This window comes from Sorex araneus, chromosome 10 (assembly GCF_027595985.1).
Source record: "Sorex araneus isolate mSorAra2 chromosome 10, mSorAra2.pri, whole genome shotgun sequence".
Taxonomy (NCBI): Eukaryota; Metazoa; Chordata; class Mammalia; order Eulipotyphla; family Soricidae; genus Sorex; species Sorex araneus.
This window is the reverse complement of record NC_073311.1, coordinates 55,591,498-55,609,711: the sequence shown is the minus strand read 5'-3', so window position 1 is coordinate 55,609,711 and position 18,214 is coordinate 55,591,498. Positions and strand designations below refer to the sequence as shown.

The following is an 18,214-nucleotide window of genomic DNA, read 5'->3' as shown; positions in this document are numbered from 1 at the left end:
TATTGAATATGCCAAAAACAGTAACAATAAGTCTCTAAATGAGAGATGTTACTGGTGCTCGCTCGAACCAATTGATGAGCAACGGGATGACAGTGACACTGATCTATATTATATGTTATATATATCTATATTATATATTATAATACATATTATATAAAGAATATATTATATATGAACACAAATAATATATTTATAATATAAACCAGCATCACATTTATATTAATGCCATAGGTGCCTTAGAACTAGCCCCAGGTCTAGTTTGTTCCAATACAGACAAAATTTCTAGACCACGTTTCCCAAAGTGGACAATGCCTCCCTGGAGTGAAGGTGGTTGGAACCACACTGGTGTGATGGGGAAGAAGGTGTTTTGTTTGTTGCTTAAAGTTAGATATTTTCAGGGGCTACTGAGGATAGATGTTTTCTGGAAAGGGGCTGGTAAGCAGAATGAATTTGACAGCTTCTAACAAACTTTGTTAATCTGGTTTATCAGTCTTTGGAATAAAAAAAAGCAATAAATAGACATGCAGATGGTTATTAGAGGTGGTGTCAGTGACAGTGACCAAAAGACAACATCGTGTTTAAAGAAGGAAAGATAAGGCTGGACAGACAGTAGAGAGGGTAGGGCACTTGCCTTGCACGCAGTGGACCTGAGTCCCATCCTAAGCATCCCATATGGTCCCTGAGCCGGCCAGGAGTAATCCCTCAGTATAGAAGCCAGGAATAAGCCTTGACACCACTGGGTGTGACCTCCAAACCAAAACCAAATAAATAAATGAAGGAGAAAAATTATGCGTATGTATGAATATATATATATTCAAAAACTAAACTAAAAATACTTAAAAGCTTGAACTCTCTAGAGTTGTTCTGTCTCAACCATTCTACAGCTTCTTAAAGTATTACTGTAAATTAAATCATGCTTTTAAAGTAAACTAAGGTCCTGATGTTTAAAAATGATTCAACTGGGGCTGGAGCAATAGTATAGCAGTAGAATGTCTGCCTTGCATGCGGCCGACCCGGGTTCAATCCCCAGTGTCCCACATGGTCCCCTGAGCACCGCCAGGAGTAATTCCTGAGTGAAGAGCCAGGAGTAACCCCTGATCATTGCTGGGTGTGACCCAAAATAAAAGAAAAAAAATGGTTCAATTTAGTTGTGTTCAGTAGACTTGATATTAAATATCAACATTTTAATACATTTGAAAAGATTATGATGAAAAACCATTAAGGTTTACATCCTCTTGGAGTTAGGGACTTCAGACCTCAACTATCTAAAGAATTTTGTTCATGGCCACAGCTCATTCCATTCAAGACACCAGCAGAATGGAGTCTTCTGCGCTGTAGCCTTGAGAGTTAAAGCAGAGCATTCCGACAGAAGATGAAAGCCTGCATCCCCCAGGCAGTTGTGTTTACTGAAAGTGCTAATTTAAAAACGGAAAAGTATCTGTCTAGTGTTTACTGTTTCTGACTTAAAAAAAAATGAAAAAAGATCCAGTCTCTGGAGACAGAAGAGTGACAGTTGAAAATGGCACATCAAACCGAAAGACGGTCTCCCTGGGAAGTCTTGCAGGGCCAGTGGCCTTGCCGCTCTAGACCCTGTAGCATTTTGGCTCCAGACCATCCTCGCCCTCTGTAATTAAAAGAGCATCGCTGCTCTCCGTCTCTTAGCGAGGCCACATGTGTCTGTGGTCCCTTTTAGGAGGCTCTGCTGCAATTTGCTCTGTGATCTCTCATAGACGCCCCGCTGGTGGGGATTCCCACTGCTGCAGATCCGCAGTGTACAGCAGGCCACGCCCAGGCCGTCACTTTCACTGAGCTCCACTTCTGTTTTTCTCAGAGTCTCTTTAGATTCTCCATAAAGGGCATCTCAATAAAAAGGAAAGTATCCTATAATATAAAGCCACGAAATATCTTATAGCCTACTTCTCCTTCTGGGAGAGCCTGGAAAACTACCAGGAGTTTCCTGCCCACATGGGAGAGCTCACAAGGTCCCCATGGTGTATTAATATGCCCAAACCAGTAACAAGCTGGGTCTCATTCCCCTGACCCTGAAAGAGCCTCCAGTGCGGCATCGTTGGGAAGGATGAGTAGAGAGAGGCTTCTAGAATCTCAGGGCTAGGACAAATGGAGACGTTACTGAGACTGCTCAAGAAATTCGACAATCAACGGGATGATGATGATGATGATGATGATGATGATGATGATGATGATGATCCTATAATAGATCTTTTAGTGGTAGAGTTGCAATATCTTAAGACTGGAGCAATAGTACAGCAGGTAGGGCATTGACTTGGCATGTGGATGACCTGAGTCTGATCCCCGGCACCCAACATGGTCCCCCTGAGCACTACCCAGGAGTAATTCCTGAGTGCAGAGCCAAGTATAACCCCTGAGGATTGCTGGGTGGGGCTCAAAACAAAAGAAAACTTTTAAAAGAACTTTTATAATATTTTAAAAATAATCAATGGATTTGTTGAATAATAATAATAAGACATAATATAATAAAAAATATCTATAGCATCAGTGTGATCCCCAAAAGACTTGTGATTCCACTGGAATATTTCCCTTAAGATTGTTTATATTTTCAACTCAGGACATTACACCTGCAACACATGTGCCACCATCTCCCTTTTAAATGATCTTCCCAGCCCCCAAATGATTACATTTTTATCATCCTTGTCAGTCTTTACCCATATATAGACGTTATACATCTTTATTGTGACATTTTGTATCTGAATGCATTGTTTTGCTAAAAGTTATTTTACACATGAGCATTTTCACATGGCCATGTTTTGTGTGTGATTTGACCCTATGACTGAAGAACAAGTCTGAGCTGTTGGTTATTATACAAAAAGCCCACTAAGAGATGGGACCAGTTTTCAGAATATAAAGTGTAAAAGATCTTTGAATACTATGAATGAATGTATTGAATTTGTATGTTCAGGGGTAAGACTTATATAATTGTATGGTTTATTCCTCTTTCATAAGGGTAAGAAGTGTAAGAAAATTTACCAATTAGTTTGAAATGTTACTCTTTTTTTTCTTCCACAGCTCTTGTAGTGAGATTTCTGACCAAACGGTTCATCTGGGAGTATGACCCCACTCTTGGTAGGTTCAATTATCTTTCTTCCTTCTTGCCAATGAAGATGTATAGCACAGAAGAGAAAATGACATTTTCTGTTTAGATATTTTTAAAGCACATTAAAATTACTTCGGAAGCACATTATACACTCATGCAAAGAATTCCTCTGAGAAGCTAGGAATGTGTTTCTGTCTGTGCTTCAAAAACCCACAGAATTTTCATGCATAGATGGAGAAAGCACTTCAAACTGGAGACAGGGAGGTGGGTGCAGAATTTAGCTTGTCTCTCAAGAAAACATAATATCCTTGGAACAGGGAAAAGAGGTTATAGTAGATTTGACTACCTTGGGGTGGGACAGGACTACATGCCCAAGTGAGTATAAAATATCAAAACACTTCTGAATACTGATTTTTGGAAAACTGAAATTAAGTTTTTCCCCCTTATCTCTCCCATCAGTTTAACAGAAGTGTATTTTGTAAAAGGTTTTAAATAGCAGAGAAGTATAACTAAGGGTCTTTAGTGTAGCAACAACGGTGATATATGAAGTTTTATCTTTTCTTTTAAATAACCCACAACAGAGTAGTTATTAGAAATCTATTTAGCTACTGTCTTCCGAACAAGGCTGAAAATCCATGAGATCTAGTTTAAGCTCCAGATTTTACTCTAAATTTAGCCCTTTGTGTTTATAGTTGTTTTGCTTCAGAAGCCCAGTCAGTTTTGTCAAAGGCAACGACTTTGAAGTCCTGAGGAAGAGGGATTGACACCCCAGGTCACCGTCAGCTGTGGAGGCATCCCAGACAGAGCTGTGCATCCCAGGAGTAGTGAACTGGCAAAAATCCTCATTCCTGTCTTTATTTTTTATTATTGCTCCAAGACTGTATATGTTAGGTTTAAAAGAGAGCTTTCTTTTCCTTTGGGCCATCTTTCATCATTTTAACATTTTCCATTCAAAAGACAAATTATTTTAGTGTCCAATTATTTTAGATGCTGAGGAAAAATCTACATATCATCCTGATTTTTCTGAGTTCATAGTCTCTAATAAAAAAAATAGTTGATAGCTGGTTTGTTTTTTTTTTTTTTGCTTTTTGGGTCACACCCGGCGATGCACAGGGGTTACTCCTGGTTCTACACTCAGCAATTACTCCTGACGGTGCTCAGGGGACTACATGGGATGCTGGGATTCGAACCCAGGTTGGCCGTGTGCAAGGCAAACGCCCTACCCGCTGTGCTATCGCTCCAGCCCCAGTTGATAGCTGTTAAATCAAGAGAAGTTCTATATTCAGAGCCCTTGCCACATTCTTGTTTGTTGTGTGCTTGATAGGGCATTTTGATAAATAAAAAAAAGTAAGGTAAGAAGAGTCTTTAATTTTTTTAAATTTAGTGTCTGTAGTTGTTTTAGTTGCTTTGAGAGAATTTAAAATTTTTCAGACCATTTAATAAACTAATTCTATTATTCATTGATATATACTAGTATAAGTAAAGAAATTATTGTTTTTCTACTGATTCCCTTAAATTATTAAGATTTTAGGGAGTAAGGATATTTGTAAAACTTAGATAAGTCAAAATACAATCAAAAAAAGTAAAGAAAGTCTTCCTTCCTTGCATTTTTGCAAAATTACTTTGGTTATTCCTTCCATTTTATTCTTTAACATTCATATTAGGAATTCTAAATTTAATGGCATGACTTTTTATCAGTTTCTTTTCAACTTTAAATTACTTTCAAAAGATATCTATGAGTCATTCCTTTAATCTAAGAGAAAGGCATATCTCTACATTTATTAATATTATAAAATTTTTAAATAGGTTTTCAATGTCAGAAATTCTAATATGTTTTTAATACAGTCAGTCTAATCTTAAAATGATATGTATGTGAGAATCTTAAAGTGGACCTGGCTTTTAAAAATAATTATGTATTGTTTGACCCACTTAATTAGATACCAAGCTTCCTCTTAAATTTTTATGACTTATATAAGTTTTACAAATATCCTAACTCCCAGGAATCATAATGATTAAAGGATTTTAGTAGAAAAACATCCATTTCTTTACTTATACTTGCATATCTCAATGAATAATAGAGTTAGTTTTTAAAATGGTCCTGAAAATTTTTAAATGGTCTCAAAACAATTTCTCTCCCCTTTCTCTGAATATGTTCCAATTACTGAAGTGGCTATTCTTAATCAGTCTTACATGAAACAATTTCCCTTATTTTTTTTTCCCATTCTGAAAACACCTGCTATTAATAGGAATCCGCCTGTATCAGTTAGCTGTAATGCAGGTTTCCTTCACTGAGCAGAATGAAAATGAAACTTTACTAGGTGACCTTGCACTGTACTGCACAAAAGAAATCACAGCTGCCAAGCAACGGGAGTGCTCGTGAGACCCCGGGAAAGATCAGGTACATGACTCACTCCCTGGGGGAGGATCCCGTACACTCTCCCTGGAAACTGCATTTGTGTCTGCATGCAAATGCATCCATGTGCCCTGAGAGGACCAGGTTCTCCAAAGTATTCCCAGTCTACCCAATCCAAAACAGGTCAGCTTTAACTTCTACACTATCAGTTTCAAAACCACCAACAAAGGGACAATGATGCTAAAAAGCAAAGCGGTGTTAGAATTTTGTGCACAGAAAACCGTCATTCATAATACTGCAAATCACGGTGCTCAATTTAAAAAAAAGTTTAAAAACAATAAACCAAGTGAAAGATTTGCACAAAACAGTCCTGACTTCTAAATGCAGTGCTTTCCTTAGAATGACAAGGCTGTGTTTTCCATGTTTAGCCCAAAGCTGAAGGCCACTGGCACACTTAAACATATTGACTAACCTGGAATTTGTATCGATCTGGAATAATTCTCTCAAAAGTAATTCAATCTAGAAAATGTCTATTACTTTAGTAGCAAGTGATACTCAAATGTTTAGATTTCAGATTCCATGCCATTTTTCATGAGAGACGCAGTTATAGGCATTCTAATGCAGAATGCAGAAAGACAGGGTCACCAAAAAAAAAAAAAACCAAACATACTTGCCACTTGGATTTTTAAGAAAGGAATATATATGTACATATACATGTATATACATGTGTATGTATATTGACACCACATTTTGAAAGATGTAATCTAAGAAGATTATTTATACTGAATCCTCTGTGCTTTCATGACATTTCCCCCATTTCACAGTAGACCTGAGAAATACATGTCAGAGGCCAGAGCTGATCTATGAACAGAATTTGAAAGTCACCAATGCTGCCCTGTGATCTGGAACTTGGGCCATCTGATGAGGGAACCAGGAGTGGCAGAGGTGTCCTGGCCACAGGAGCACAGGATCCAGTTCACATTAGATCCTTCCAAAGAACTGGGTCTGGATCTCTATCTCCAAGAGTCATCTTGCTCTGATTCTGATCATAGCAGAGAAATAAGCTTCATGCTTTGTACCATTGTGTGTGTGTGTGTGTGTGTATGTGTGTGCATGGGAAATATGGAGAGGAAGAAAGAGATGATTTTAGCAGCTCCCATAACTGCTCCTGAAAAGGAGTCATTATATGTGTGATGCATCTATTTAGTGAAGGTTCAGGCAGGAGCCAGGAGAGGAACCAAACGCACAGGCACTTTGCCTTTTGTGACTGACTTTCCCAACCTACCCTACAATTCCCTATGCTGAGAAAGACTCCTTCAAAGAGAGTAACTCCCAGAAAAAATACCTCAACTATATACTAAAGCAGGATGCTTCATCAACTTACGAAGTTATTAAATATCAGCATAGCCAGAAACTTGGGGATTGTCTTTTGACAAATAAAGAAGTTCAAAGAAGTAAATATACCCAATATTACATGGTTAGCTGTGGTCAGAAGAGCAGCAGAATTCAAGTCAATACATTTTCTGCTGTAGTTTAAATCAACATTGTTAACTGCTGTTTTTACCATGAGGACAAATGTTCATATTAATTAAAATTTGTCCTTAGACAAGGTTAAATTAGTAAAGAGATTAACCATTTACAATATCCCTTTGAGCATCAACATGGAATACACAAAATGAACTTTCTTAATAAAATGTTACTGATTGATGATTTAACTTATTATTTCCCTCAACAGTGAAATTTAGACATACATTTTAACATTTTCTTTCTTGAAATTAATTTTGGTCTTGTAATAACATTTCAGTTTACTTAGAAGGATCTCTTAAAAAAGCATGTTGATTATATTATATAATTAATATAATATTCACCCAACACTCCCACCAAAAAAAAAAAAGAATTGGGTATTGTCTCAATAATATTTTCCCTCAGGTTCTAAGTGCCTGGTGGGGTATATTTCCCCAAAATGAGACATTTAAAGAACTGTTTTTAAAAATACTGGCACAAGGATGAGCGCTGCCTCTGTAGGCAATGGTCCTACTGATTCACATGGAGATATGGGTACCTAATGAGAGAGGAGAGGCTTTTAAAAAATTCCCCAAATGGCACAAAACCAGTGTTCTGCTTAGATGAAATCACTGTTGCCACCCGCTGTTCTGTCTGTGGCAGACATTTCCTCATTTCCTGAATTTCGTTTTTCATCTCAGCTAACAAACAGCCAAGAAAGTCACACAACTTCAAGCAACATTCATTCTGTCCTGCTTCCCTCCCCCCACCCCCGCCATTTCTGTGGTTATGATCCAGATCTGTTTATCATGGAAGTAAGCAGAGAAAAGTGGCCCTGTTCATCACATAACTTTTGGTGCAAAGAGATGGAATAGAGCCCAGAGCTCTGTTTTCCAGGCTCCAGGGCAGACGCCAATTCTTTAAAAAGAGAGCACAAAGGGCATGCAGAACAGTAGGGGGGAAAGAGAAAAGTCATGGGTGTTAGGATGGCCCTGCTGTCCGGGCCTCCCCTCTCAAGCTGGAGATGAAACAAGAAATTAGTGTGAGAACACTTGTAGATGAGCAGTCAGTACAAGTGGTGTTTCAGAGCACTCAGTATGTCCCCATTTAACATAAAAAAAGAGAAGGATGGAATGCTAGAATGAAGAATTGTATACACCATTATGGATTTTAAGAGAGTGAGAGTAGTGTTACACACGATTACGATCACAATCACGAAATCCCATTGATTGTCGATTTCTCGAGCGGGCTCAGTAACCTCTCCATTCGTCCTGTCCCTGAGATTTTAGAAGCCTCTCTCCACTCGGCCTTCCCAAAGATGCGGCATTGGAGGCTCTTTCAGGGACAGGGGAATGAGATCCAGCTTGTTACTGGCTTTAGGATATGAATACTCCATGGGAAGCTTGCAAGGCTGTCCCAAGTGGGCAGGAAATTCTCAATAGCTTCCTAGTTTTTCCCAGGGGGAGAAGTAGTTTATAAGATATTGCTTCTGGGAGCTTGCTTTTGAGTCTCTGGATGTTGGCCCTTGATGGGATTACACACACCTGGATTCCTCTGTCTGTACCTTCATGCCTGAGGCTTGTCCAAACGTGTGGAGAGGGGCCTTGAGCATGGCTGTGTCTAGGTTCCGGTGGTCTTAGGCCACTGGGAGCTCTGCTCCGGGTGGGGAGGGAAGCTGGAGCTCATCCCCCTCCTAGGGGCCCCGGGGAAGATAGCCAGGCATGCAGGCAAGAGACTCTCTTACACAAGAGACTGTACACACAATTACTTTAAGAAGGGTTAATTTTATGAAACTAGCAACATGCCTGTGTCAATGATTATACACAGCTGATGGCAGTAAAATGGTGAGGTTACTCTTATTTAATTCTCTTTTTAGCTGATTACATGTTGGGTAGGAGATTACATATTAAAGCAAAGGAACAAAATTTGTGGTCGAAAATAACTCCAGAATAGTTTAGAGGATGAAGAAATGGAAGAAACATAAGATGCAATGGAAAATGATAGCACTAAGCTAATTTGGTTAGTTGATTGGTTAGCTGGTTGGTTGGTCGGTCGGTTGGTTGGGTGGATGGATGCTTGGTTAGTTTGCAGGACAGGTGGATGGCCAGTTGCTTAGTTTAGGAGTTAACTGATTTAATACTGCTCTATACTGGGAAGGTTACATGCAGGTGACACCGTTGTACTGTTTCACTTTATATTCTCTGTTCTAACTTCATCACTGTCCTCTTTCCCACAAGCATAAAATATAAAATGTGGGTCTTTAGCATAATGGTTAATGGTCTAAATTATAATCCAGACTTAGTGGCTTGGAATCTCAAGTTTACCACTTACTACTCAACATCTGGTATGGCCCAAGGCAATTTATTTAGTATTGTTATGCCTTGCATTCCTCATACAAAATGGAGTTAGCAATAATTCATACTGCATTAAATATTTGTGAGAATTAGTTAATATAAACAAAGCATTTAAAACAAATTCTGCTCAAATAGCAAGCAGTGTATGCTATCTGTATATTAAAATCTAATTTTTTGTGTACTGTCACTATCATCACTGTCAACTGTCATCCCGTAGCTCATCGATTTGTTTAAGCAGGCACCAGTAATGTCTCCATTGTGAGATTTGTTGTTACTGTGTATGGCATATCAGATATACCATGGGTAGCTTGCCAGGCTCTGCCATGTGGGCGAGATACTCTTGGTAGCTTGCCGGGCTCTCCGAGAGGGGCGGAGGAATCGAACCCGGGTTGGCTGTGTGCAAGGCAAATGCCCAACTGCTATGCTATGGCTCCAGCCCTTTTGTGTACTATATATCTTAAATGTACATGAATTTTATTGTTACAAAGATCTGGTTTTTGTCTTTAAGAGGAACATGGGCTGGAGCGATAGCACAGTGGCAGGGTGTTCGCCTTTCATGCAGCCAACCCGTGTTCGATTCTTCCGCCCCTCTCAGCAAGCTACCCAGAGTATTGCGTCCGCACGGCAGAGCCTGGCAAGCTACCCGTGGCGTATTGGATATGCCAAAAACAGTAACAATAAGTCTCACATTGAGAGACGTTACTGGTGCCCACTCGAACAAATCAATGAACAACAGGATGACAGTGACAGTGAAGAGGAGCATAGTCTTATGAATCATTTATGTTGCCAGACCATATCTAGTTTTCTGCCTAATATTTCTCATTCTGCTCCACTCAACCTAGTTATGTTTCCTGTGATAAGCATTGATGTTTCAGATCATCTCCAACCTAAACTTCTTCCAGCACCACCTGGAAACCATTCATTTCTCTCAGTAATTCTCAAACCTCAGTAGACTTGCTCTACAGGACTCATTAAGACATAGATTCTCGGGGCTGGAGCGATAGCACAGTGGGTAGGGTGTTTGCCTTGCAAATGCAGCCAACCCGGGTTCAATTCCCAGCATCCCACATGGTCCCCTGAGCATGGCCAGGAGTTACTCCTGAGTGCAGAGCCAGGAGTTAACCCCTGTGCATTGCCAGGTGTGACCCCAAAGCAAAATAAAATAAAATAAAATAAAATTAAGACACAGATTCTCACACCCAGTAGCTCTTGGGGGTGAAAGCTGAAAATTTGCATTTCTAAGAACTTCTTGGGTGAAGGTGATGTTGAACCAAGGGCCACATTCTGAGAACCAGTTGCTCTCAATGTTCTTCTAAGAACCTAACCAAGTATTTCCTGGAACATATCCCTGAAAATGGGACTGAGAGCTCAGAGAGTCATTTATGAGAAACACTGCTATTTGGGTTTCCCTCCAAAAAGATTCCTGTTCTGGGGCTAGAGAGATGCTCAAAGGGTTGGCGCACATGCTGTGTGTGTGTGTGTGTGTGTAAGTTTGGGGTTCAGTCCCCTCATCCTCCACAATGTTCAAGGCCTCCTGAACAAACCCCAAACATGAAACTTCTTTCGTTCTTCACTCCCTGGACATCTGTAAAAGTATTGACACTGAACTATACACAAAATTTCCCCACTTATGAACGTTATCATGTGACTTTTTCCCATTAGTCCATTAATTTATTAAAATTAATTGATAGACTACATTTCTGAAATAAACTGTGCTTAATTATGATGTTGTTTTGTATTATTGTACTCCACTGGATAATAATTAGAATTTTGGAATCTATATTTAAAATAAGCCTTCAATTTTTCTCTTTCTCTTATCTTACAATAATTCTTTTAATTCAGTTTGGCTCATGAGAAGATCATGTTTGTTTTACATGTTATTTTATCCTCTCAATCCTTTTGAATTTTCTTCTTGATCACTTTGGCTGTAGCAGGTTTAGATATGGAACTTTTCTCCCTTATGCCTCCTTTTAGTAAAATTTACTTTCATCCTGAGAAACTTGGTCATTATAACCTCAGACGTTTTCACTCTGATGTATTTTAGCCTTTCCTAGAGGTTCTCTTTAGAAAAGATAATATTTTTCTATTAACCATATCCCCTATCTTTTACTTTTTCTTCTTACCACTTAAGAGTCTCTGGAACAGATTTTCATTGGCTGAGTTGTTTAGTAGTTCTTTATTTTGACCACTTTAGTTTTTATGTATAATATATCAGTTGGCATTTATTTTAGCTTTGGTTTCCCATTCATGTGGTAAAGGAATACACTCAGAGTTTCCCCACACTCTTTCACCTGCTAACTCACCCCAGTGAGGCACAGGAGGACACCAACCTGATTCTAAACTCGTAGAGACCTGCTGACATTTGTCTACCTAGAAGAGGCCTATGGAGAAAGTGCACTAGAGACTTTTACCTCAGTGTGATGCTGCCCAGGCCTCTTCTGTGTCACTGTTTCTCACCAACCCTCAAACACTGGGGTCCAACCAGTCTAATATTTCAGGCGGTTTTCAGCTTTATATGTGGTTGTTTTTTGCTTTGCTTTGTTCATCTTATATGTGACCACCCTCATTCCTCCAGTGTCTTGCTACATTTTCAGGATTATATATAGTCTGGAAAAGAGTGAGCTGGATCTGCCTCTGTGCATCCTTCAGGATCAGGGATTAACAGTCATTTCCACAAACCAGATTTTTAGGAGTATCAAGGTAGAATTTATTTTGTGTGGAAATCGCTTTTTGTTTTAGGATATACAATTCTCATAAGAATTGTATTAATTCCTTCGTTTAAGAGGAATCAGGAAGTAAGCCTCAAAGAAGGCAACTAGACTGAGCAAAGAAGCAAAAATGCAAGAGATTCCTGTATTTGAACCTGTGGTTCAGGAGCTGTAAGGCAAAGAGAGGATACATCCTGTACCTCCATCCTCTCCTTTCTGGAGTGGATAATCCTGTCCTATGAAGTCAGAATACTCCTGTGATTAATTTCTATTTTTAAGTATTAAACAGAAGCATCCCTTATCCTATTTAAACTTCTTCTTTCCTCATTCTTCTAGAATCCACCTACCGACACCAAGCAACTATTGATGATGAAGTTGTCACCATGGAGATACTAGATACTGCGGGTCAGGTGAATAAATTCTGCTAAAATAGTTTCTGTGTCAAATAAAAAAATGATGCTTTCTATGTGAACAAAGTTCAGACAGTTTTCTATAATTTGCAAAATGATGCTTAAGGATTTTTTCTCTTTGACCTATTTTATATACCAGCATCTTTGCCACAGCCTATGTATGTTTCCTTATGTAAGTCAACCAGCATTTCAGAGGAATTTTGAAAATACCATATTCATCATTTTTATACTTCAATGTTTTGGAGTCCTTTGTTCAATCTTTAATGAGAAAATTATTGAAGGTTAATCTTTTAAGAGATTTGGTCAATATTATGTTTCAAATTTTTATGACCTGAGATTATTTTTTGTTGAGAATATTTTGGAAATCCCTCCTGTAATGTTCTTTCCAGATATTACCGAGTCCCATAAAAAATCTAAACTACATCATTGAACAATAATTGTTCATCATTGTTTAAAAAATGGAAATTAATATAAAGCTGCTATTGAGGTCAATCAGTTCTGAAATTACAAAAGTATTCATAGATGTAGTAACTAAGGATGCACAAGAAATTTTCCTTGGGTTAAAGAACTTAATCCAGAAATGTTCCTGTCACTAAGAACATACTTTACCTTCTCATCTCCACCTCCTTGGTACATAGCCCTCACCTAACACCCAACACCAGTTCTAGAAGAAGCTGTGGTAGGTGCATGCTGCAGCAATCCTTGCAGACCGTACATCTACAAATCATACATCGAACCTGCTCAGGCAGCACCTAAGCCCTCCGCATCTCAGAACTTTAAATGACTTCCCGTAGTTATTGGAACATAGCTCTTGGAAGTGTTGAAATAGAAATCAAATGCCTCAAACGCTGGCTTTGAATAGGACGGTCTATTTAATTCTTCACATTTTGACCCCACCCCAACTAATAATCTATAATGTGAGAGAAAAGGAGATTTTTTTTTAAATGCAAAATTATTTGCCTAACCTATCTCGCTCATTTTGATCATGCCAGGGTAGGGTAAGGGCTACCGGTCAGTGGCATATTTACCAATTCCTTATTTGTGGCCAAAATAATCTCAGAAGCAATGTGCTCAAGTACGATGCTAATTTCTTTAAAACTGTTAATGATTACAGAGTTCATAGTCTAGAGTTGTTTGCTAAAGTTGGCCATACTGCCCTTTAGGGAGGGGGCGCGTGGTCCAGTGAGCAGAACCCTCTAATATAATTGGGGGCACCGCATTAGCTTAAAGAGAACAGATTTCCAGGAGACGGCTGGGTGGATTATTTTTTTTCTTTCCCAAAAGGGGGTGGTAGGCCAGATAGGTCTGGAAGCCTCTGAACCCGCGAGAACCTATTGAAAGGGGGAAGTTCAAGCCTGTGCCACTAGGAAATGTTTCCTTCTAGTGCATCGGCAGGTTTCCTGCCCGAGCCAGCCGTCACCATCCGTTTGGGACGGCAGCAGGGTGCGGGCCTTGGAGCTCCACCGTGATGCTCTCCTACCACCACACACGAGAAAGGGCTCCCCCGCGAACCCTGAGATTCCCAACGCCTTTGTCCCTTCCCAACAGGAGGACCCCATCCAGAGGGAAGGACACATGCGCTGGGGGGAAGGCTTCGTGCTGGTCTACGACATCACGGACCGCGGGAGCTTCGAGGAGGTGCTGCCGCTCAAGAACGTCCTGGACGAGCTGAAGAAGCCCAAGAACGTCACGCTCATCCTGGTGGGGAACAAGGCGGACTTGGACCACTCCAGGCAGGTCAGCACAGAAGAAGGGGAGAAGCTGGCCACGGAGTTAGCCTGCGCCTTTTACGAGTGCTCGGCCTGCACCGGCGAGGGCAACATCAGCGAGATCTTCTACGAGCTGTGCCGCGAAGTGCGTCGCCGCAGGATGGTCCAGGGCAAGACCCGGCGACGCAGCTCCACCACGCACGTCAAACAGGCCATCAACAAGATGCTCACCAAGATCAGCAGTTAAGGCGGCGTCGCCCGGGCTGGGAAACGCGCTCTGCTGCGCCCTGTTTATGTTCTTCCAAAAACAAAACAAAAAAAAGCAAAAAACAAATAATACCAAACCCTCTGTGTGTTATTCTGGCTCTGAACGTGCCGCTGCTTCCCGTGATTCCCGGGCTCTCGTCTGTTGAGTCGTGGTAGCGTGTTTCACTGCATGCCAGTGTTGACGGCGTTGCCCTCTCCCGCTTGGTTCGTAGGACACCCGCTAATGTCATCACCAGAGATTGCAACGTGGCAGGGTTTGTGTTTAGCTATTACTAGGCATCTTCACCTTGCTTAAGTAGCTCAGAGTCTTCTCCCAAAGCAGTTTTGGGCGGGGTTGTAGACAAAGATTATAAATGCTTCCGTTTGACGTCTAGGGTCACAGGGATGCAAGGAAAACACGGCATGTGGCGTGCAGGTGATGAAGCAGGGAGTCGAGACCCAGTTCCTCTTTGCCAAGAGGGTTTTTCTGAACTAGCTGAAATCTTGGAGCTTTTTTGGAACCCTGATTTTGTTCTTAAACTCGCACATACTCTCACGAAGCTCTCCATTTTCATCAGAAGTCCCATTTCAATTCGAATTGAAATTCAGTTCTCCACTCTCAGTCGTTTCTAGGTCATTGCCCTGAATTCTTCTCTATCTCAAATAAGATTTGATTAGGACAGGTAGCAGGACCCGTCAATTAAAGGCCCCCAACAAGCCATTTCTATCAAGCCTGGGATGCTGTGAAGACGATTGGAATCTGTTCTCTGGACCCACTTTATTGCATGCAAATTGAGGATTTAGGGATGTCCAGTTCATTTCTTTCTCTGTTTAGCCCTAGAAGAATACATCCAAAAAGACAAGAAAGAAAACAAAGCTTAACTATCCTTATACTGGATGGCTGAGCTTCTATCCTGTACCACACTGAGAAGGAAAATTAGTTATTGATTCATTAGATGAGTCACATATCTTCATTTTGATATTTTGGAAAATTTTTACCCACTTAGTAAAATTCAGAAAAGAATAAGTGATCAAAATGTATTTTACCTGAAAAAAGTGAGTATTAAACAGATTCTTGTATTGTGAAAGTACAGCCTAACACGTAAGACTTTGATTCTTTTATCCCTCTTATGCCCCCATATCAAGATTTGGGCACTTTATTTTAGAAGAAAATATATATCTTTTACATATGTGTGTATTTATAAATGCATATATATATGGATGAAAATTTGTAAGAGTAGGAGGCTTTATTCACCAAAGCATTTGGACAACTTGGTGTAACTGACTATTTTATGTGACTACAATAAAATGCTTAATTTTCACATTCTGTCACACTTGGGAAGTCTTTCTTGTAATAACATAAAATGTTTGTAGCTTATGAGAAACTTACAAATGAATTGGAAAGTTGACAAATCAGTGAATGATATTTAATGATACTAGCTCCTATTTTTGTAGGGCTTTTTAAAGCACTCTGTGTAATATCCCATAAACTTCACACAAGAATGTATTCAAGAAGAGGCAGTCCTATGATTGCAATGGTGTAATGGGACAATTGATCCTGAAAAACTAGTGAACACAGTCATTTAGTGGATATAGAGTCAGTGACGGTGAGTCAAAAGTTGGATTCTTCAGGAGTACTGGTCAATGGTTGGTATCTACCACAAGTGTATTAGGGGCAGAGGGTAGGTAAGATAGAGAAAGGTATGATAATTATAGTTGCAAATGATAATGCTGGACAAGAACTGAATGTTGAAAGTAGGTAAAGGGATATACATGATAACCTTTCAGTATCACTATTGCAAACCACAGTGCCCAAAAGACGAGAAAGAGAGAGAGAGAGAGAGAGAGAGAGAGAGAGAGAGAGAGAGAGAAGAGAGGAGAGAAAGTGTTTGTCATAGGGGGAGGCCGAGATGGAGGGAAATTGGAGTAAGTGGGAGGAATACTGGGGACATTGGTGCTGGGAACATACACTGGTGGGGGGATGGGTGTTGGAACACCACATAGCTGAAACCCAATCATGAACAGCTTTATAATGGTCTATCTCACAGTGATTCAATTTAAAATTTTTTTTAACTGTTGGATTCTAGATACCATGAACCTCTTTGATACATGAATAGACTAAGGTAAGGCTCTATTCTCCAGCTGTAGGGATCACTGGAAAAGATTTGCTTCATTTTTACTCTCTTTTATTTGCTAGGCACATCACATAGCACTGGAAAATCCATTTACTGTTAACAGAGCTGATCCTTGAAAAATATATGCAATTTACCCAGGAAAAAAAGGCGATAAAAATATTATATACAAAAGAATAGCAAAGAACCAAAATGTAGAGACATTAAAGGAGATGTTGAGTTCAGTGAATTAGTTTAAAGAGCCACATATGCCATCTTCAAGAGGAAAGATGGTAGCAGAGGGCAGAATTAAAAGGAAGAAAAAGAGCAGGAAATTTTGAAGTCAGGGGCTGGAGCTCAACAGGCTGGAGGTCCAGGTCCAGTCCCTGGTATGACACAGAGCACAGGTAGAAGTGACCCCCTGAACACTGAATTGGGAATAGCCCCTGAGCACTGCAGGGTATACCCTTTCCAAAGTAATAGGGTTTTTTTTATTAAAAATTTATAAACTTACTGAAACCTATTACAGCTTTGTAACTGTATCTAATTGTGATTTAATATAATTTAAAATAATAATTATTATTCTTATTATTAAAAATAAACTAGTGAAAAATCATAAACTTTTTGGTGGTCATGTAATAAACCAGGTTGTAAGTAATTTTTTTTATTGTAAGTAAACGTAACAGTACTTTTGGGTGATTTTTAAGTACTAATAATTACTTTTAATTTATTTTTGGACAAGGAAGAGAAGAAGAAAAGCAGAGTAAAGTAATTTTTCAAATATTGCCACCTTTTAGAATCAGTCTCTTCTATCTCTGCTACGGTGATTAAGTTCACCCAGCCCAATTAAGAGTGAGCTTAGAAGGAAATACTGAAATACGTGAGTCCTGTCTTGAGTCATACTAAGGAAGTGACATTCAAGGTCGTCCAGACCAACAACTTCCCTAGTCATATGGGTAACAAATTCAGACCTGTTAAAAATCATAGAACACTGGCAGACTCCCAACTGATAATTACAGGAGAACATGAGATTGCACAAATATAAATTAGTTATTCCTCTCATGCCTCAGGCTGCTCCACAAATGAAGGCTATAAACAAGTTGGGTATTTTTAAATAGCATCTTAATGATGGAAACCTGTGTGTTCTTGAATAATAATAATGGGTTGGTACCATCATCACTTGCTGCTGGTAGTTATTTTTTCTTCTAAGATTCAGAAAACTTCTCTCAAAATACTGAATTTGTACTCATATGCCTCACAGCACTTAAGGAAAGAAGTAGAATTTAGAACTTTTCTTTGAAATGACCTGTCTGATACATGTCCTACAGAGTTTAAGAATCTAGCTAACCAAACTTTCTTACTAAGTCTATGCCTACTTTGGTAAGAAGAAGAATCAATTAAAGGGTCAAAATTTAATCATAATTAAAGTTGAATTCAGTTTACTCAGAAAATAAAGGTAAGGCTGGGGGTGACATAAGTATAATTTTCAATAGTTTTAGAATGCCACTACATATGTGTATGTACATATATATCACCTTATTGCTTCATCTACTCATGCTCTAGAACCATGATGTTCTTAAACACAGAGCCTCGTCTCATAATATATAATACTTGGTCTACTATAGTTTGTCTTTTTTTTGCCCTAGAGAATATTTGCTGTTTGTTTTTACATAAATTATGTTCATCTATCCTGCATTATCATCAAGTAACAGTAGTAAACTTGCTTCCTTCCGACTGAGACATAATA

The 18,214-nt window shown here is 39.3% G+C and overlaps 1 protein-coding gene across 1 annotated transcript in view; it reads left to right on the top strand.

The window, feature by feature from the left end:
- The window catches only part of RERG (RAS like estrogen regulated growth inhibitor), a 105,251-nt gene extending 89,573 nt beyond the window's left edge, over window positions 1-15,678 (top strand). Inside the window, exons 3-5 of the mRNA XM_055118542.1 lie at window positions 3,046-3,102; window positions 12,328-12,401; window positions 13,950-15,678. Coding sequence (XP_054974517.1) covers window positions 3,046-3,102; window positions 12,328-12,401; window positions 13,950-14,357 — 539 coding nt within the window. The 3' untranslated portion in view covers window positions 14,358-15,678. The remainder of the gene's footprint in view (window positions 1-3,045; window positions 3,103-12,327; window positions 12,402-13,949) is intronic.
- The last annotated feature ends 2,536 nt before the right edge of the window (window positions 15,679-18,214 follow it).